Source organism: Oncorhynchus nerka, linkage group LG9a (genome assembly GCF_034236695.1).
Source record: "Oncorhynchus nerka isolate Pitt River linkage group LG9a, Oner_Uvic_2.0, whole genome shotgun sequence".
Taxonomy (NCBI): domain Eukaryota; kingdom Metazoa; phylum Chordata; class Actinopteri; order Salmoniformes; family Salmonidae; genus Oncorhynchus; species Oncorhynchus nerka.
In genome coordinates, this window is record NC_088404.1 from 44830481 (window position 1) to 44852871 (window position 22391).

The 22391-nt window shown below is 43.6% G+C and overlaps 1 protein-coding gene across 1 annotated transcript in view; it reads left to right on the forward strand.

Moving 5' to 3' along the window:
• Positions 1–22391, forward strand: part of LOC115134397 (NT-3 growth factor receptor-like) — a 240760-nt gene that overhangs the window by 187370 nt on the left and 30999 nt on the right. The window contains exon 15 of the mRNA XM_065022154.1: positions 4117–4305. Coding sequence (XP_064878226.1) covers positions 4117–4305 — 189 coding nt within the window. The remainder of the gene's footprint in view (positions 1–4116; positions 4306–22391) is intronic.

Sequence of the window (22391 nt, forward strand, 5' to 3'; positions counted from 1 at the left end):
TCATTAATTGTTTATGGTTCATTGAACAAGCATGGGAAACAGTGTTTAAACCCTTTACAATGAAGATCTGTGAAGTAATTTGGATTTTTACTATTTATCTTTGAAAAACAGGGTCCTGAAAAAGGGACGTTTCTTTTTTTGCTGAGTTTATATATAATAATTTGTTTGAATACTTTCCTGAAGATCATTTGGTATGAATTCTCCATTACAGATCTTGAAAATTAATCATGTTTTGATAATGTATTGAATTGTGCATATATATTTAGACTGTGGTTCATCACAGCTTACCACTGTCCAGAAGTGATGTGCTACCGTACGCTATAAGAATATATTCATAATCCTAATGATTATCTGGTAATTTCAGGAATTTTCATGTTCTAAAAGGTTTTTGAGTGGTGACATTTTACCTCGGTATTGGTGCAACAAAATGTTGCCCATTAATCATAAAAGTGCTTTAGATGCCAATAATGGTCTGATGGAAACCACACATCAGCCTTCTGATTACTGTGATTATGCTTCCTACCATCCAATCCTTCATGTGTTGGCCCCTGATTTGCCCAGCATACTGTCTGTCACACAGCATCTTAGACAGTTATGTTCCTGTTTCACAGAGACTCACTAAAGGCCCACCACATTGATAGCCCAGCATTGATTTCTGCTCCACTGTTGGTTCACCCTGATTGACAGAGCCTTTGTTAGGCAGAGTTATGTGGGCTTGTTATCCTGTCAGTGCCCTGCTGGTCTTAGTTAGTCATGTGGATAATTATAAAGACATCAAAAACCGACAGCATACACCCAACAGGTCTTGGAAGGTAAGCAAGAGACATGAGCAAAGGCACTCAAGAGCAAGCAACCTTGCATACCGTACTGTAGGTACATCACTGCAGTGCCACCAGTGTCATGTCTGTGACATTGTTGTGGTAGTGAAGAGTGCTGTATGGTAGGTGTATGAATATCACATTCCACGCTTCCTTGCTTCAATTTATAATGAATCATTATCTCTATAGAAATAGTGCATATAAGTTAGGGTGTTTACACTAGAAACATGTTTGTATATTTATTAATCTAACAATTATTTGTTTGATTGTGTGACGGTTTAATGAGTCGAAAAGCAAATAAGAGGGTTCAACTTGGGCCTCCAATAGATGGTCTTTTTGTTGCGCTGTTTCCTTCCTTCCTTTTCCTGGGTGACTATTTGAACACAAGAAATAAGGAGCCAATCCGGTGGCAGTTCAGCTGAGTTGCCTCTGTCTTACCACAGACTTGGCATCGCAGACGCCATGGGAGGCTCCCACAGTAATCACATTTGTTTGAGCTGCACAGAGGGGCTTTGCTTTAGTTGTCAACTCAGAGAGAGAAAGATACACCCCACTCCACAGGCCACCACTGAGCTGATTTACACTGTTACAGCATAACATTCTTCTCTCAACGTCATAAACCCTGAGCATTGTTTGATTAATGCACAATGCAGGTTCATCTATTAATGCCGCTGATTCTAAATGGGGATCCTCTCGGGGTGTTGTCAAGAAGGGACTGTTGTGGAAGACTTTCAGTTATCTGAGATAGATGGTACCCCGTCTGTCGATTGTCTGTTGCTGATTAGATCAGTTGCAAGTTATGTTGGAAGTTACTGTGAAAATTGACTTCATCAAATTGTCCCAATGTTCTTGTCTTGAATTTAAGCAAACTGTGATGGATATTGCATTGTGAAGGGAGATGGAAAACACTTGCAGTGCATGTTGATAACCAAAATTGTTACTGACATTATTATCATTTTCCTGCAGAACTTTGCATATGCTGCGTAATAGAGTTTGTTCTTTTCACTCTCTACTCAGACGTTTATGACTGTCTGAGAGATGAGCAAAATGGTGATTGCACAGAAAAATTGAAATCTTTAAATCATATTCCTACTCATTTCGGTGTATTTCTATTGCATTTCTGGAGAGGAGATGTATACTTCCTGTATCATATTGCATTTCTGGAGAGGAGATGTATACTTCCTGTATCATATTGCATTTCTGGAGAGGAGATGTATACTTCCTGTATTATATTGCATTTCTGGAGAGGAGATGTATACTTCCTGTATCATATTGCATTTCTGGAGAGGAGATGTATACTTCCTGTATCATATTGCATTTCTGGAGAGGAGATGTATACTTCCTGTATCATATTGCATTTCTGGAGAGGAGATGTATACCTCCTGTATCATATTGCATTTCTGGAGAGGAGATGTATACTTCCTGTATCATATTGCATTTCTGGAGAGGAGATGTATACTTCCTGTATCATATTGCATTTCTGGAGAGGAGATGTATACTTCCTGTATCATATTGCATTTCTGGAGAGGAGATGTATACTTCCTGTGTTGCATTTCTGGAGAGGAGATGTATACTTCCTGTATCGTATTGGATTTCTGGAGAGGAGATGTATACTTCCTGTATCGTATTGGATTTCTGGAGAGGAGATGTATACTTCCTGTATCGTATTGGATTTCTGGAGAGGAGATGTTTACTTCCTGTATCGTATTGGATTTCTGGAGAGGATATGTATACTTCCTGTATCGTATTGGATTTCTGGAGAGGAGATGTTTACTTCCTGTATCGTATTGGATTTCTGGAGAGATGTATACTTCCTGTATCGTATTGGGTTTCTGGAGAGATGTATACTTCCTGTATCGTATTGGATTTCTGGAGAGGAGATGTTTACTTCTTGCACCATATTGTATTATATCCCTGACGCACAAAGACATTATCACAGCATAATGCATTTTTTAAGAGTACATTTTTTTTTTTTTACTTTTGAGGAGCTGAGAATTTTCTTATTTCTCTCATCCCCTTGACCCACAACACTAACCATTTGTAGATTGCATGTGGGGAGATTGGCTCTCGTCTAGTAGGTGTGGTGGAATCACATGATTTCTCCCTGCTGTTGATGCTGTGTCAATTGCATTGCCCTTGTGCCATAATGCTACACTGTCCCCATTGGAGAAACTTTTTTGGTTCCACATAGAACCCTTTTGGGTTTCATGTAGAACCCTCTGTGGAAAAGGGCCTACATGGAACCGAAAATGGTTCTTCAAAGGGTTCCGCTAAGGGGACAGCCGAATAACACTTTTTGCTTCTAGATAACACCTTTTATTCTAAGAGTGTATGCTTGTTGGAGCCTATGTGTCCACATGGATTTGACCTTAGTGTGAAAGGGGGTTTAAACAAACAGTGTGTGTCTATGATATGTCAGTCTATTGCCTGTTGACCCTACCTCCTATGTCTGAACGCTTGACCTTTCATATGGAGGGGTCCATGAATCCTATCTGTCTTCCCTGATCGCTTGTCAAGCCAGGATGTTGTGCGTGTCAGCTTGCAGTGACTGTACACTGAACTGCTAATGAATTGGATCCATTTAGTAGAGCTTGTTTTGTGCCTCAATCTAACACTATGTACAGTACACACTGTCAAATATCTGCCGTTCATCAGACAATGACTTGGAATGTACACTACTATTTATTGCCTGTTCCCGTTTTCTCACGGCTCTGTCAGAGGAGGAGCACAGAACAGTTAGAGTGAGTATGAGGTGAATGGGACATTGAGAAATGTGAGGGCTGGGTGAGGATTAGAATTTTACGGATAATAGTGGCCCAGGGCCATTGTATCAAAGACTGTTTGGTTCATACTTAGTCTAAGCCAGTTAATACTTGTTTAGATTCCTTAAAGTATTCCGAGGGCAACTGAGCTGAGGCGTACAGAGATAATTCTTATACTGACAAATGAGTCTGCCTGCTTATTGCTTTCAGACATATTAATACATTATGAATGGCCCAACTCATTTATTTATCCTCCAGCATTCTATTTTGATTAAACTGCAGCCATGATGTTTGGGTAATGGCATTTCTTTGTATGACGTCTGTCTGTCTGACAGAGTCCCTCTCCTCTCTGCTTCCTATTCTCTTCCTCTCCCTCTGCTCTCTCTCGCTCTCTTTCACACTCTCTCGCTTTCTCTCGCTCTCCCCTTTCAATTAAGTAAAAAAATTCAAATAGGCTTTAGGATGATCAAATGTTTTAGGACATCTAATTTGCTTTAGGAAATGTCACTATTCTCTATTCTCTATTCTCCCCTCAGGACCAGTAGCAGTGATCAGTGGTGAGGAGGACTCGGCCAGTCCCCTGCACCATGTCAACCATGGCATCATCACCCCCTGTACCCTTGACGCTGGACCAGACGCTGTGGTCATCGGGATGACCCGTATCCCTGTCATTGAGAACCCGCAGTACTTCAGACACGGACACAACTGTAACAAGCCTGCTACCTGTGAGTACACACCAGCTCTGTTGACTTTCAGGTTTTTAATCATCCCTATGTCTGTCCCTACCAACATGGGCTAGGTGTAGCCCAAGGTCCAACGTGCCCTCTGTATCAATTCACACAGAATAATTCATTTAGGTCTACCTTGAAAGACTTAAAGTGTTTTTCTATATTAGAGGGAAGCAGCACCATATGTCTCATTGTAGGTGTGACCATTTTTTATTCAATCATTTATTCATAGGATATACAGTGAGCATACCAAACATTAGGAACACCTTCCTAATATAGAGTTGCACTGCACCTTTGCCCTCAGAACAGCCTCAATTCGTCAGGGCATGGACTCTTCGAAAGCATTCCACAGGGATGCTGCCCATGTTGACTCCAATTGGCTGGATGTCGTTTGAGTAGTGAGCACTTTTTGATACACACGGGAAACTGTTGAGCGTGAAAAACCCAGCAGCGTTGCAGTTCTTGACACACTTGAACCAGTGTGCCTGGCACCTACAACCATACTCCATTCAAATGCACTTTGTCATGGAAAGAGCAGGTGTTCTTAATGTTTTGAACACTCAGTGTAGATAAAATCATATGTAAATTATACATGTCTGTCACGCCCTGACCATAGAAAGCCCTTGGTTCTCTATGGTGTTGTAGGTCAGGGCTTGACTAGGAGGTGTTCTAGGAGGTGCATTTCTATGTTGGTGCTCTTGGTATGGTTCCCAATTAGAGGCAGCTGATATTCGTTGTCTCTAATTGGGGCTCATACTTAAGGTGTCCCTGTTCCCACCTGCATTTGTGGGATATTGTTTTGTTGAGTGATGATGTGCGTGCGTGCGTGCGTGCGTGCGTGCGTGCGTGCGTGCGTGCGTGCGTGCGTGCTGGTTGGTCACTGTCGTTCGTTGATTGTTTTGTTGAGAAGGTTCCGTTAATAAAAAGATGTGGAACTCAAATCACGCTGCCCCTTGGTGTTTCCAGTATCACGACCATGTCAGACGGCCTTATGCAGGATGTCCGGTAAAAGTTTCTTCATTTTCCATCTGGTCTTGATCCTTCCTAATCTGGGAATGTTTCAGTCTTTGGGATTTAAAGGTATTGCCCAGTTAGCAGTCTTAACTCTGCAGGTACCGCTATGCTGCCCTTCATATGAGCCACATCATAATCATGATTCAAAATTGGATTTACTGCTTTTCCGCAGATGCGTTTATGTCCTTTATTTCCTACCTCTGCATTGGCAGTGTATCCATTTCCAGCTGCTCTCTTTTGTAGGGACCCTTCCTGAAGTGAGTTCGTCTGATGAATCATCCTCTCGAGGGCTCCAGAAACCTGTGTCTGAACGCAGACTATAGCGGCTGCCATATCCGCTCACTGTTCTCCATGTCGTGTGTATCCAAGCAGCTCTTATCTCCATTTAACTCTAAATAATGTATTTGTTTGCTCTCAAATGTTGCCGCTGTTGGATTCGTTTGAAGTTGAACCCCCAGTAACGTCGTCCCCATTTTGATATCCCTTGAAGAAGAATTAAGAGCTGATTACATGAACTAATGCTGTGCAGTATTGATTACTGCTTTGATCTCTGCCCCAGCTTTTTTAACGTAATTTATTGAGTGTATCCCCATAAAGACTGATTGGAATTACTGTATGTCCTCATCTGAAAAATACAAACTGTGCTTTTCACTGTTTTGAAATATCTTGGGTTTTGAAGGGAATTTGTAGCTGAGTGCTTCGTTTGTCTGCAGGTGCTTTCAGTGCTATGTTATGCACGAGTCATTTAGCAGGTCTCATTAGCCATGTAATAGTGCAGCATTTTATATATCACACTATTACCACCTCTGCTTTTGACGTTAGGCTCCAGAATGTAACATTACTCTGTAGCAGCAGGCTACGTTTATATCTGACCTGGCATGATCACACTTGTAATTGGGTCAATACTAAATGTGGCTAAGGTCCGGATCTCCTTGAGACACTAATTGTTCACATTTCCGTGAAACCTTCCTAGAAAAAAAGAGAAACCGGTGAAAAATGATGGGAGGCACACAGAGGCAAACCAAGCCAATATCCGCTGTTCCATCTGATACCAATTCAAGTAGTGCCTTGTGGCTGTGGAGAGAGAAGCACATCATGAATGGCGTGTAAAGCAGCAGGATTTGTCATGTTATACAGGGGACATGCTACAGGACGTGATGTGAATTCATAAGCTCTGGGTAAAGATGAGTAACTGGCACTCTCCCGCAGTCACGTTTCTCATCAGAGACAGCGGAGCTATGTTTAACTAAATTAGTGGTTTACAGCTCACACACCTGCCCCTGCAGGCACACGCATGCTTGCACACACACGCACGCACGCACGCACGCACACACTTGGAAAAAAACACTGGTTTTCAGATACCAGTGACTTTCTCCATTTCCAGCTCCACCTGGTCTTCCATCCAGGCACAGACCAGGACTGACCCTGCTTAGCTTCAGAGGCAAATCAGCAGTGGGTGCTATGTTGCTGGAATCACTGTGCCAAAACTTGCAATTGGGGAAAAAAAGCAAAGGTCAGGGTGACAGAAAAAAACAGGGAAAGTTGCAGGAAAGAGGGAGGCGTTTTATTGAATCTACATGTGAAGTTTTCTTACATGTGAACCTGAAAATTCACGAGAGGTGAAAACAACATGTTATTCTCCTCAGGTGAAAAGGTGGTGTTAACGTGTGAACTCTAAATGTAATATGGTTTCACATGTGAAATTTAAGCTGAAAAACAAACAAATTGGAGTAAGGGCACACACACACACCTCCAATTCTATTTTAGACTTGGGAGACTGACAGGGTTCAGAAGGGAGACACAATGAGAGGAAGGAAATCACATTTAGGACTGAAAAATAAATTACAGGAGTTATACATTATACATTGCATGAATCTTTTAAGCCAACGTGTCTGAGTTATAATCCATCAGGGTCTGTCTGTCTCTGTGTGTGCATGTGTGTGCGCATGCATGCGTGTCTGTGTGACTGTTCATCTCTATGTATGCGTGTGTGTCTCTGCATGTGATGGCTTGCATACTGTATTTTTGTATTGTACAACAAAACAAATCATTAAGATTTAGTATATTGAACTTTGAACATGCATTATATAGTACACCAGGATCCAAATCAGATGGGGATGAAAATGAAGTAAACATGCCATATGTACTGCATGTAATATCTAATGTAAATGGTATTTTACAGTGTAATATGAGAGACCCAAAACCCTAGACAAACACTCAGAGAAACACTGCTTGGATAAAGCTGACCTTATGGGCTTTAAGTAGGCAAGGATATTTATTCAACCAATCAATAAAGGAAAATCGAGATCTACATTTTCCTCTTTGACTATCCTTCAAAAGGCACTGAACAATGGGGTTTCTTTCCTCGGAGATCAGCGGAGTAGAAAGCAATAAGCATATACACACTGTTGACTACCGTCGTCCACAGCGCAGTGAAATTCACTGTGAAATTACTTTTTGAGCTTAAAAGCTTGATATCTTAATGAGCTCTATTCCTTGGTATTTTTAGAAAAGCAATCGTCACATATCATCCTCTTTAGTGCAAATGGGTATAATGTTCTTCAAACATTTATAGAGCCATCATATCTTCTAAATGTACAGTGCTTCCGGAAAGTATTCAGTCCCCTTGACTTTTTCCACATTTTGTTACGTTACAGCCTTATTCTAAAAATGATTACAAATATTTTTTTTCTCAGCAATCTACACACAATACCCCAAACCGTTTTTTAGATTTTTGGGGGGCTTTATTTGGGGAGGTGACCAAGAACCTGATGGTCACTCTGACAGATTTGTTCGATATAGAAAGATAACAGACTTACTTTAGCTCGATGTAGATTTTAAAAAATGTAACCATAAAGATGCTAACTTTCTCTCAGCAGAGACAACAGCAAACCTTGCCCAGCTCACTCCAGGGCTTTTTAAACTTAATTACAGCAAACCTTGCCCAGCTCACTCCAGGGCTTTTTAAACTTAATTACAGCAAACCTTGCCCAGCTCACTCCAGGGCTTTTTAAACTTAATTACAGCAAACCTTGCCCAGCTCACTCCAGGGCTTTTTAAACTTAATTACAGCAAACCTTACCCAGCTCACTCCAGGGCTTTTTAAACTTAATTACAGCAAACCTTGCCCAGCTCACTCCAGGGCTTTTTAAACTTAATTACAGCAAACCTTGCCCAGCTCACTCCAGGGCTTTTTAAACTTAATTACAGCAAACCTTACCCAGCTCACTCCAGGGCTTTTTAAACTTAATTACAGCAAACCTTACCCAGCTCACTCCAGGGCTTTTTAAACTTAATTACAGCAAACCTTGCCCAGCTCACTCCAGGGCTTTTTAAACTTAATTACAGCAAACCTTGCCCAGCTCACTCCAGGGCTTTTTAAACTTAATTACAGCAAACCTTGAGTTCTAGTAGAAATCCATGTCCCCGAAAGCGTTGTCGTTATTTTCTTTGACTGCCTCGAGCTCAGAGAGCATGGAGAACACAGATAGCACTCAGTCATTTCACAGGGGTGGTTTTCCACATGTCTTTATAGAAACATAAATCATAGCATGCCCCTCAGCCAGTCTAATGCCGCAGCAGATGAAGAATCAGATCCATCATGGAAGTCACCTCGTGTGGTTATCACCGCTAATATCTTTTTATTTACTCCGACTGTAACAGTAAATCCAGTGGCTACATCCAGTGTCATACACGTACATGGCTTTCATTGATCATTTATATGTCGGTCTTGGATATTATTTAATACAAGATGCTCAATACTGTATGTTTCAATGGAAATGTACATGTACCTACATACTCCCCCTGTTAGAATAGCGAATTATTATGATTCGTGATAATTCATATTTGTTCACAGCACCAGCAAGCTCAGAATGTGCAGTTAGATTGACATTGCCTTAATTAATCAAGGAAATGGTTTGATTAAATGTCTTTTCAGCATCAGTTTCGTTGTGGTCAGAGCTTGTGTCCCAGTCAGAAGGAGCACACCTTGTGGTCAGAGCCTGTGCCCAGTCAGAATGAGCACACCTTGTGGTCAGAGCTTGTGTCCCAGTCAGAAGGAGCACACCTTGTGGTCAGAGCTTGTGTCCCAGTCAGAAGGAGCACACCTTGTGGTCAGAGCCTGTGCCCAGTCAGAAGGAGCACACCTTGTGGTCAGAGCTTGTGTCCCAGTCAGAAGGAGCACACCTTGTGGTCAGAGCTTGTGTCCCAGTCAGAAGGAGCACACCTTGTGGTCAGAGCCTGTGCCCAGTCAGAAGGAGCACACCTTGTGGTCAGAGCCTGTGCCCAGTCAGAAGGAGCACACCTTGTGGTCAGAGCCTGTGCCCAGTCAGAAGGAGCACACCTTGTGGTCAGAGCCTGTGCCCAGTCAGAAGGAGCACACCTTGTGGTCAGAGCCTGTGCCCAGTCAGAAGGAGCACACCTTGTGGTCAGAGCCTGTGCCCAGTCAGAAGGAGCACACCTTGTGGTCAGAGCCTGTGCCCAGTCAGAAGGAGCACACCTTGTGGTCAGAGCCTGTGCCCAGTCAGAAGGAGCACACCTTGTGGTCAGAGCTTGTGTCCCAGTCAGAAGGAGCACACCTTGTGGTCAGAGCCTGTGCCCAGTCAGAAGGAGCACACCTTGTGGTCAGCTGGGTTATCTTCCCATCACCTGCAGGTGAAAAGTCTTTGGGAAATGAATCCTTATTAGTGACATAAAGGCAGGAGACAGAGGACAGGTCTGGCTATGACTTCTACCTCTTCAGACAACCTGGTGTTTTAATGAAACTGGTTCTATGCCAGATTAAGTTAAAGAATGGTTTTATTTTTCTAGCTTTTCGTAATGAGCTCCTTTAAAATATTCATGATGAAATGCAGATAAGGCTAGTGAAGAGATGTTGTCTAAATTGATTTATTTGAGAAGTAATCACTTGAAGAGCTTCAGGCCAGAAGCATTTCAAATCACCTCAGAGAATTGTCTGTCTGTAGGGCATGGTAGCAATGACAAAGGTTATCAAGAGGTAAAAGACAATATTGTTACGAGAGGACTCACTCACTCACAACATTTTCTCATCTCCTTTTCTTTAGGCAGGTCATTTTATGTTGCAAGGTGATAACAGTATTCACAACCTGATACCATGTGTTAGTGCCTGTTTGCCCCCTGCTTCACTCTCTTCCCTTCTCTATACCCCCAGCACCAGTTCACTAATGGCTGTCCCCTACAGAGAGATCATGAGCAAGAGATTCATTTTGTCTAGATGCAATCAATATCAGAGATTGGCTGTAACCCTGCTCCATCACCCATAGCCAGATGTCGTGGCCTCTTCCCTCATCCATCTCTGTCTTCATCTGTTGGATTTAGGCCCAAAACAACACCCAAGGAGCCCCGTCGTCCGGAAAACAACACAGCAATGTGTATGCTCAATTTAAGGATGAATGTGGGCGTTCGGGGGTTATCTTGAAGTAAACAACTAGCCTCTTGAGAAAATAAACATATTTTGTAGGACATTTGTTAGGATAAAAGGAGAGTAATCAGCTGTAGTATCCTTCATGGTTGAAGCCATTTTCTCATACATTACTGAACATACAGTATTGTGATCAACAGGTCAAGCATCTCATCGCTTGCTGGTTATGTGTTACTTAATTCATTGCTTAATTCTTTCTGCCTCTAATTTCTTCCTTGGAGTGAATAGTTAACGTAGCTCTATGTATGCCAACGTGAGTCTCTCAACTCCTTAAAAGCATTCTAATTGCGACCCAGTGGCATAACGGCCACCACACCGCAGACTGTAACCTTGCTCTGCGCTCCACCTCCTGCTGTGCCACTGTATCCCATCCATGGATGCAACGTCTGCTACGGTGCACAAGTCAGAAAGTCAATATGACCTTGATAGTGTCTCAATAACAGTTTGATAACATGCTAGACTCGCGGGAGAGTTTCAACTTTTAATTTGTCAAACTCCAAATGAAATACTGAAGCTTCACATATCGAGCGTACAGGCTCTAACTTTGATGAATCAAACGAACAGCAGGAGAATGTTTTGTACTTAGAAATGACTTCAGGATATTTCATATTGTATTTCACATAGCACAGCTTCTGTTCAGGAAATGTATGCTTGCCATTCTCCAGTCACTTGTTAAAGTGGTTCTGATAAGTGATAGGTAGAGTTGGACATTCTATGTTTCAGTCAAATTATAGCCCTTGTATCAGCAGATGATGTGTGTGATTTGTACACTCATGTCGATGACACACGGTATAAAGTTTATGCGACACAGACTGCGTGCAGAGTCTCTATAGCATGCAACAGCATGCTGTTTCAGCCCAAAAAACATTTAGACTTGCACATTTTGACTCAAATTGATCTCCCCAACATCTGTACTTGAGGCCATTCAATTTCACCAAGCTGAGGTGGGTGTTGAGTGTTACCCTGCTGGTTCACTCCAAAGTAAATTCAAGTCCGTTTGAGTACATGACCTGTATCAGCCACCCCTGCTACTATTCAGATATATACAAATATACATTTGAATGCATTGGAGCTTTTAAGGAGCTTTTCCATCAGCCCTGTTCTGACATAATTATGAGACGCACTTTAAAGAACAACCAGGGCATAAAAACACCGACAGGTGTTGGAAGGCGAGGGTCAGTGGGTCGAGGGTCAGTGTCTCGTTAACCCTCAGGTTAATATTCTAACATTTTTCTTCAATATTGAATAACTATTCGGGAAGAAGACTATAACCACATGATGATGATTTTCCAGTCTGGACTTGGCTTCATCATTGCCTGTTTTGTTATGTGAATAGCCTTGCTGAGAGGGTTGGCACTGACTCCAGATGCTCCTTATGTTCGGCCCTCTTCATACATACATTACAATCTTCCAACCAACCTTGGATGGTTGTAATGCCCTGAAGTGAGGCCTGCTGTTTCCTTCCTCACAAGCCTCTCCAGACACAATGAGACGTGTTTTTCACACACCACTGCTCACGCTTTAAAGCTCATTCTTTATTCATGTGATTGTCGTGTTTGCTTACAGTGCTGTTCAGCATCCAGGTTTCAACGGCAGGCGTGAATTGCCCTGCCTTTTGTTTCCCCTCAAGACTTTCTGAATACACACTTTCCCAGCATCACCCAACTATGATATCCTCTCTGTGTGTCTGTCTCTCCTTGATCTCTCCTTCTGTCAACACCAACATCCCATACCACATAATATATGTGGTATCATGAGTAATATATGTTTTCGTGAGTAAGCTGGGTAATACAGTATGGCGGCGTTCACTGTGATATTGTGTGTACCAGCAATGGAAAATCCAACTAATTTGACCTTTGACTGGATCAGCAAGTTTGAGGGTATTGTACCACATGTACAGTGGGGCAAAAAAGTATTTAGTCAGCCACCAATTGTGCAAGTTCTCCCACTTAAAAAGATGAGAGAGACCTGTAATTTTCATCATAGGTACACTTCGACTATGACAGACAAAATGAGAAAAAGAAATCCAGAAAATCACATTGTAGGATTTTTAATGAATTTATATGCAAATTATGGTGGAAAATAAGTATTTGGTCACCTACAAACAAGCAAGATTTCTGGCTCTCACAGACCTGTAACTTCTTCTTTAAGGGGCTTCTCTGTCCTCCACTCATTACCTGTATTAATGGCACCTGTTTGAACTTGTTATCAGTATAAAAGACACCTGTCCACAACCTCAGTCACACTCCAAACTCCCCTATCGCCAAGACCAAAGAGCTGTCAATGGACACCAGAAACAAAATTGTAGACCTGCATCAGGCTGGGAAGACTGAATCTGCAATAGGTAAGCAGCTTGGTTTGAAGAAATCAACTGTGGGAGCAATTATTAGGAAATGGAAGACATACAAGACCACTGATAATCTCCCTCGATCTGGGGCTCCACGCAAGATCTCACCCCGTGGGGTCAAATTGATCACAAGAACTGTGAGCAAAAATCCCAGAACCACGCGGGGGGACCTAGTGAATGACCTGCACTACGCCGCCAGGGACTCAAATACTGCAGTGCCAGACGTACTGGCTTAAGCAGGGGAACACATGTCCAGGCCCGTCTGAAGTTTGCTAGAGAGCATTTGGATGATCCAGAAGAAGATTGGGAGAATGTCATATGGTCAGATGAAACCAAAATATAACTTTTTGGTAAAAACTAAACTCGTCGTGTTTGGAGGACAAAGAATGCTGAGTTGCATCCAAAGAACACCATACCTACTGTGAAGCATGGGGGTGGAAGCATCATGCTTTGGGGCTGTTTTTCTGCAAAGGGACCAGGACGAATGATCCGTGTAAAGGAAAGAATAAATGGGGCCATGTATCATGAGATTTTGAGTGAAAACCTCCTTCCATCAGGAAGGGCATTGAAGATGAAACGTGGCTGGGTCTTTCAGCATGACAATGATCCCAAACACACCGCCCGGACAACGAAGGAGTGGCTTCGTAAGAAGCATTTCAAGGGCCTGGAGTGGCCTAGCCAGTCTCCAGATCTCAACCCCATAGAAAATCTTTTGAGGGAGTTGAAAGTCCGTGTTGCCCAGCAACAGCCCCAAAACATCACTACTCTAGAGGGTATCTGCATAGAGGAATGGTCCAAAATACCAGCAACGGTGTGTGAAAACCTTGTGAAGACTTACAGAAAACGTTTGACCTCTGTCATTACCAACAAAGGGTATATAACAAAGTATTGAGATAAACTTTTGTTATTGACCAAATACTTATTTTCCACCATAATTTGCAAATAAATTCATTAAAAATCCTACAATGTGATTTTCTGGCTTTTTTTCTCATTTTGTCTGTCATAGTTGAAGTGTACCGGCCTCTCTCATCTTTTTAAGTGGGAGAACTGGCACATTTGATGGTTGGCTAAATACTTTTTTGCCCCACTGTATGCATCGGCCTATCGAGTGTTCAACAAAGCAACAGGAACATCTCCTAGTGTAGGATACTGTAGGTTTGTAATCCATAGATGCACTTCAACATGCTTTTTTTCTCTAGTGTTTTTGCTTGTTTTCCTATTTCATGCTCTGCATCCCTCTGTTTGCTATAGTGGTCTTCAACATCCCCTCAGCCAAAGCTCCTGGACAACAGTGCAGCTCTGAAAGAGAGCTCTACATTGTCTGCCAGAGCCTGGGAAGGAAATGTGCTGATAGAGATTCATTCTGCTCCTCTGCATTAGAGAAATAGAATCTAATAAAATACGTTGACACGGATTCAGGTGAGAGGCCTCTGGATGAATCTCATGGAGGAGAAGAGCGAGTCCAGAGGAGAAGGTGCTCTGCTCTGTATGTAGACCAGTGGATTGTGTTTGTGAGGTGCAACAGTCTGAGCCTGCTGAAGGGGTGTTTACCGACTAACAGACAGGCTCATGCTTTCCGGGATCCCCTCAAACACTTGTTTTGGGGCACCATCTGCCCTCAACATTGAAAAATAAAATGACAAATATAATATGAACTGTATGAAAATCAAATCAAAATGTATTTGCCACGTGCACCGAATACAACAGGTGTAGACCTTACAGTGAAATACTTACTTACAGGCTCTAGCCAATGGTGCAGGAAAAAATAAGGTGTGTGTGTGTCTGTGTGTGTTAGTCAGGCTTATTGAGGTAGTATGTACATGTAGGTATCGTTAAAGTGACTATGCATATATGATGAACAGAGAGTAGCAGAAGCGTTAAAGTGGGGTTGGCGGGTGGTGGGACACAATGCAGATAGCCCGGTTAGCCAATGTACGGGAGCACCTGTTGGTTGGGCCAATTTAGGTAGTATGTACATGAATGTATAGTTAAAGTGACTATGCATATAAGATAAACAGAGAGTAGCAGCAGCGTAAAAGAGGGGTTGGGGGGGAACACAATGCAAATAGTCCGGGTAACCATTTGGTTACCTGTTCAGTAGTCTTATGGCTTGGGGGTAAAAACTGTTGAGAAGCCTTTTTGTCCTAGACTTGGCACTCTGGTACCGCTTGCCATGCGGTAGTAGAGAGACCAGTCTATGACTGGGGTGGCTGGGGTCTTTGACAATTGTTAGGGCCTTCCTCTGACACCGCCTGGTGTAGAGGTCCTGGATGGCAGGCAGCTTTGCCCCAGTGATGTACTGGGCCGTACGCACTACCCTCTGAAGTGCCTTGCGGTCGGAGGCCGAGCAATTGCCGTACCAGGCAGTGATGCAACAGGTCAGGATGCTCTCGATGTTGCAGCTTTAGAACCTTTTGAGGATTTCAGTACCCATGCCAAATCTTTTTAGTTTCCTGAGGGGAATAGGCTTTGTCGTGCCCTCTTCACGACTGTCTTGGTGTGTTTGGACCAATCTAGTTTGTTGTTGATGTGGACACCAAGGAATTTGAAGCTCTCAACCTGCTCCACTACAGCCCCGTCGATGAGAATGGGGACATGCTCGGTGCTCCTTTTCCTGTAGTCCACAATCATCTCCTTAGTCTTGGTCACGTTGAGGGATAGGTTGTTATTCTGGCACCACCCGGCCAGGACCTCCTCCCTATAGGCTGTCTCGTCGACGTTGGTGATCAGGCCTACCACTGTTGTGTTGTCAGCAAACTTAATGATGGTGTTGGAGTCGTGCCTGGCCATGCAGTCGTGGGTGAACATGGAGTACAGGAGGGGACTGAGCACGCACCCCTGGGGAGCTCCAGTGTTGAGGATCAGCGTGGCAGATGTGTTGCTACCTACCCTCACCACCTGGGGGCGGCCTGTCAAGAAGTCCAGGATCCAGTTGCAGAGGGAGGTGTTTAGTCCCAGGATCCTTAGCTTGGTGATGCGCTTTGAGGGTACTATGGTGTTGAACGCTGAGCTGTAGTCAATGAACAGCATTCTCACATAGGCGTTCCTTTTGTCCAGGTGAGAAAGGGCAGTGTGGAGTGCAATAGAGATTGCATCATCTACGGATCTGTTTGGGTGGTATGCAAATTGGAGTGGGTCTAGGGTTTCTGGGATAATGGTGTTGATGTGAGCCATTACCAGCCTTTCAAAGCACTTCATGGCTACGGACGTGAGTGCTACGGGTCTGTAGTCATTTAGGCAGGTTGCCTTTGTGTTCTTGGGCACAGGGACTATGGTGGTCTGCTTGAAGCATGTTGGTATTACAGACTTAATCAGGGACATGTTGAAAATGTCAGTGAAGACACCTGCCAGTTGGTCAGCACATGCCCGGAGCACACGTCCTGGTAATCCGTCTGGCCCCCAGCCTTGTGTATGTTGACTTGTTTAAAGGTCTTACTCACGTCGGCTACGGAGTGTGTGATCACACAGTCATCCAGAACAGCTGATGCTCTCATGCATGCCTCAGTGTTGCTTGCCTCGAAGCGAGCATAGAAGTGATTTAGCGCATCTGGTAGGCTCGTGTCACTGGGCAGCTCACGGCTGTGCTTCCCTTTGTAGTCTGTAATAGTTTGCAAGCCCTGCCACATCCGACGAGCGTCGGAGCCGGTGTAGTATGATTCAATCTTAGCCCTGTATTAACCCTTTGCCTGTTTGATGGTTTGTCGCAGGGCATAGCGGGATTTCTTGTAAGCTTCCGGGTTAGAGTCCCGTACCTTGAAAGCGGCAGCTCTACCCTTTAGCTCAGTGCGAATGTTGCCTGTAATCCATGGCTTCTGGTTGGGGTATGTACGTACAGTCACTGTGGGGACAACGCCCTCAATGCACTTATTGATAAAGCCAGTGACTGATGTGGTGTATTCCTCAATGTCATTGGAAGAATCCCGGAACATGTTCCAGTCTGTGATAGCAAAGCAGTCCTGTAGTTTAGCATCTGCTTCATTTGACCATTTTGTTATAGACCGAGTCACTGGTGCTTCCTGCTTTAATATTTGCTTGTCATCAGGAATCAGGAGGATAGAGTTGTGGTCGGATTTACCAAATGGAGGGAGAGCTTTGTACGCGTCTCTGCATGTGGAGTACAGGTGATCTAGATTTTTTTCTTCTGGTTGCACATTTACCATGTTGATAGAGATTTGGTAGAACTGATTTAAGTTTCCCTGCATTAAAGTCTCCGGACACTGGGAGCGCCGCCTCTGGATGAGTGGTTTCCTGTTTGCTTATTTCCTTATACAGCTGACTGAATGCGGTCTTAGTGCCAGCATCTGTCTGTGGTGGTAAATGAACTCCCACGAAAAGTATAGCTGAGAACTCTCTAGGCAAGTAGTGTGGCCTGCTGTTTATCACAGTATACTCTACTTCAGGCGAGCACAATCTAGAGACTTCCTTAGATTTCGTGCACCAGTTGTTGTTGGGGCCCCCCCTCGTCTTACCGGAGTGTGCTGTTCTATCCTGCCGGTGCAGCGTGTATCCCGCTAGCTGAATATCCATGTCGTCATTCAGCCACAATTCCGTGAAGCATAGGATATTACGGTTTTAGATGTCCCTTTGATAGGATATTCGTGATCTTACCTCGTCTAGTTTATTGTCCAATGATTGCACGTTGGCGAGTAATAATGACGGTAACGGCAGCTTTCCTAGTTTCCTTCTGCGGGTCCGGACGAGGCATCCGGCTCTTCTTCCTCTGCGTCGCTTCCTTTTGCGATTAATTGGGATGTCTGCCCTGTGGTGTGTTTGGAGAATATCATGTGAGTCCTGCTTGCTGCTGTTGTTGTTGTTGAAGAAATCTTTGTCTTATCCGGGGTGAGTGATCGCTGTCCTGATATCCAGAAGCTCTTTTCTTCCGTAAGATACGGTTGCAGAAACCATTGGGAACATTTGGAGAGCGAGGGGAAATGGTGTTGCTAGCAGTAGAACATAGAGGTGGGTTGAGAGGGCATTATGGAAGGTTTTGGAAAAAAGTCAATCTGCTCTACTAACTCTCTACACTGAATAATACAGGAAGGAAGTGGACTATACAGTGCCTTCAGAAAGTATTCAGATCCCTTGACTTTTTCCAATCTTTATTTACGTTAAAGCCTCATTCTAAAATGGATTAATATAAAAAAAACTCAGTAATCTACACACAATAACTCATAATGACAACATTTTAGCAAATGTATTAAAAATAATAAACAGAAATACATTATTTACATAGATATTCAGAACATTTTCTATGAGACTCGAAATTGAGCTCAGGTGCATCCTGTTTCCCTGCCCGTTCCATGATCTCGCCATCACAGTTGACAACTCCATTGTGTCCTCGTCCCAGAGCGCTAAGAACCTTGGCGTGATCCTGGACAACACTCTGTCGTTCTCAAATAACATCAAGGCGGTGGCCCGTTCCTGTAGGTTCATGCTCTACAACATCCGCAGAGTACGACCCTGCCTCACACAGGAAGCGGCGCAGGTCCTAATCCAGGCACTTGTCATCTCCCGTCTGGATTACTGCAACTCGCTGTTGGCTGGGCTCCCTGCCTGTGCCATTAAACCCCTACAACTCATCCAGAACGCCGCAGCCCGTCTGGTGTTCAACCTTCCCAAGTTCTCTCACGTCACCCCGCTCCTCCGCTCTCTCCACTGGCTTCCAGTTGAAGCTCGCATCCGCTACAAGACCATGGTGCTTGCCTACGGAGCTGTGAGGGGAACGGCACCTCAGTACCTCCAGGCTCTGATCAGGCCCTACACCCAAACAAGGGCACTGCGTTCATCCACCTCTGGCCTGCTCGCCTCCCTACCACTGAGGAAGTACAGTTCCCGCTCAGCCCAGTCAAAACTGTTCGCTGCTCTGGCCCCCAATGGTGGAACAAACTCCCTCACGACGCCAGGACAGCGGAGTCAATCACCACCTTCCGGAGACACCTGAAACCCCACCTCTTTAAGGAATACCTAGGATAGGATAAAGTAATCCTTCTCACCCCCTCCCCCTTAAAAGACCTAGATGCACTATTGTAAAGTGGCTGTTCCACTGGATGTCATAAGGTGAAAGCACCAATTTGTAAGTCGCTCTGGATAAGAGCGTCTGCTAAATGACTTAAATTTAAATGTAAATGTTTCCATTGATCATCCTTGAGATGTTTCTACAACTTCATTGGAGTCCACCTGTGGTAAATTCAATTGATTGGGCCTGATTTGGAAAGGCACACACCTGTCAGAGCAAAAACTAAGCCATGAGGTCGAAGGTATTGTACGTAGAGCTCCAAGACAGGATTTTGTCGAGGCACAGATCTGGGGAAGGGTACCAAAACATTTCTGCAGCATTGAAGGTCACCAATAACACAGTGGCATCCATCATTCTTAAATGGAACAAGTTTGGAACCACCAAGGACCTTCCTAGAGCTGTTCACTCGGCCAAACTGAGCAATTGGGGGAGAAGGGCCTTGGTCGGGGAGGTGACCAAGAACCCGATGGTCACTCTGACAGAGCTCTAGAGTTCCTCTGTAGAGATGGAAGGAAATTTCCGAAGGACAACAATCTCTGCAGCAATCCACCAATCAGGCCTCTATGGTAAAGTGGCCAGACGGAAGCCACTCTTCAGTAAAAGGCACATGACAGCCCGCTTGGAGTTAGCCAAAAGGCATCTAAAGACTCTCAGACAATGAGAAACAAGATTCTCTGGTCTGATGAAACCAAGATTGAACTCTTTGGCCTGAATGCCAAGTGTCATGTCTGGAGGAAACTTGGCACCATCTCTAAGGTGAAGCATGTTGGTGGCAGCATCATGCTGTGTGGATGTTTTTCAGCGGCAGAGACTTGTCAGGATTGAGGTAAAGATGAATGGAGCAAAGTACAGAGAGATGCTTGATAAAAACCTGATCCAGAGTGCTCAGGACCTCAGACTGGGGTGAAGGTTCACCTTCCAACAGGACAACAACCCTAAGCACACAACCAACAAAACGCAGTAGTGGCTTCAGGGAACAAGTCTCTGAATGTCCTTGAGTGGCCCTGCCAGAGCCTGGACTTGAACCCGATCTAACATCTTTGGAGAGACCTGAAAATTGCTGTGCAGCAACGCTCCCCATCCAACCTGACAGGGCTTGAGAGGATCTGCAGAGATGAATGGGAGAAACTCTCCAAAAACAGGTGTGCCAAGCTTGTAGCGTCATACCCAAGAAGACTCGATGTTGTAATCGCTGCCAAAGGTGCTTCAACAAAGTGGTAAGTAAAGGGTCTGAATACTTATGTAAATGTAATATTTAAGTTTTTTTATTTGTAATAAATTTGCAGAAATGTCTTAACCTCTTACTGCTTTGTCATTATGGGGTATTGTGTGTAGATTTGATGAGAAAAAAATGTAATCAATTTTAGAATAAGACTGTAACGTAACAAAAAATTGAAAAAGTCAATGGGTCTGAATACTTTCCGAAGGCACTGTACATCTGACGACCGGCAGAGATTGCTTCATTTTTTTGGTTGCCTCAGTTTTCTCACGTGTTTTTCCTACTTTTTCTCAAGCCAAATGGTAGCAAAATGAACTGTTTACTCCAGTGAAGATTTTGATCTTATAGCAGACGCTATTAAAAAGTGTTCAAATGGGAGAAAAATGTTATGAAAAAATAAGTGCTCAAACGTGGCCTTTTACTGATAGATTGAAGATTTGGCAAATGTTTGGCACATCTGTTTACTCTTCTGTACAATTGTGTTTGAGCTCTAATATGTTAAACAGAGATAATATAATGAGAAGTCACTTTTGATGAAAAGTCACTCTCGAAAACAGCAGCATTTGCATAAAGTCATCATTCAGAAGTCAAGTGCCAGTGATGTTGTGATTGGACTGAATGAAATGCTGCACTATTGTTTGTCATTTTTATGGTCAACAGTAGACAGTGCAAGAGAGTGGGAGGATAAATTGCTACGGTTACTACATTCCCAATCAAATAGCAACAATTTGCCAGCATTTCCATCCAAATCAGCCCTCATTTGGTCTTCTGTCATTTTCAATGCAGTGGAGTCAACATCTGTGCTGCCAAAGCAAAGTAGCCTAATTAGGATGAAGACTGTGTCCTGCTCTGTCCCAGCTGTGTGCTCTGTGCTGCTGGTCCACACTGAGACAGATGAGGCCCAGTGAGGGTAACCTCCCTGAATGGGTGCCCTCGCCCATATAAACAGGGAGGTGAACGCACTACAACCGCTGTGGTAATGAGACAATTAACCCAAGCTATTTGTAACTTCCTTAATTGCTTTGTGTGGATGGATGGCACACCTTCCAGCATACCCACAGCCACCTGCTTATTGTAAACCTATCACTGTCTTTCTGTGAAATTGAGAAGGGAGGGGATAAAAAAAGCAATTGCAGAGGGACAAAAACAATGATTTATTTCTGCATCCTGATATGGGGTGGGTTTGCTGTTTTAAAAAAAAAAGTTTCCTTTTTAAAAAATCTCAGTCCAGTGCAATCCATTATAAAACATGTTTTTAAGATGTTTTGAACCTTGTGGTTCAAGCAGAAATATTTGCAGTGCTATCATGGTGTTGATAATTTCTTATTGCCTTGATGGTGCTAATTACATTATAGCTACAATTTTTCTGGTGCTTCATGAGCGTAATGACTAGTTTGTGCCAACCAATAGTAATGAGAGCTTTGTCCAATCCATCCCTCAGTATTTATCTATTCCTCTGCTCTGCCCTAGCCCTCCAGGGGTATCTGTGGTACTGGGCATGGCTGGACCTTGGACAGTAGTGGGTATTGGTGTTGGACAACAGCTCATCCAGAACCCCTGTATTGAGTAAATACCAGCTGCTGCTGTGACTTGCCATATGGAAGCCACTCTCTCCCAGCAACAGCTCTCAGCCACGCAGAACACGTGGAAAGCACTGAGATGAAGGACTAATACTGTCTGTACACTGTGATTTCACCACCATTTTTCCACTGTACAGGTTGCAGACAGGTTCCTGACATTTTTCAGGTTTGATTGGATTGTTCGGATCATTTTATTTTTTAAATTTGGAAGGGAAAGGGATCATTTAGACTTTTCAGCATTGTTTTCCTGTTGGTTGGGAACTGAATGAACATTTCCTCACTCCAGTTGCTAAGGTGCGCAGGTTTTTAGATGTTAGATTATTACATTTTATAACTGTTTATTTATGTATGCCCTAAGTATGTAACAACATCATGTGTTTTATCCTCACATCTCTTCTAACACTCTATAGCTCCACAGCAGGTCTTATGGCTCTATGCCTCAAATTAGATCCACTGAGGCATCATAT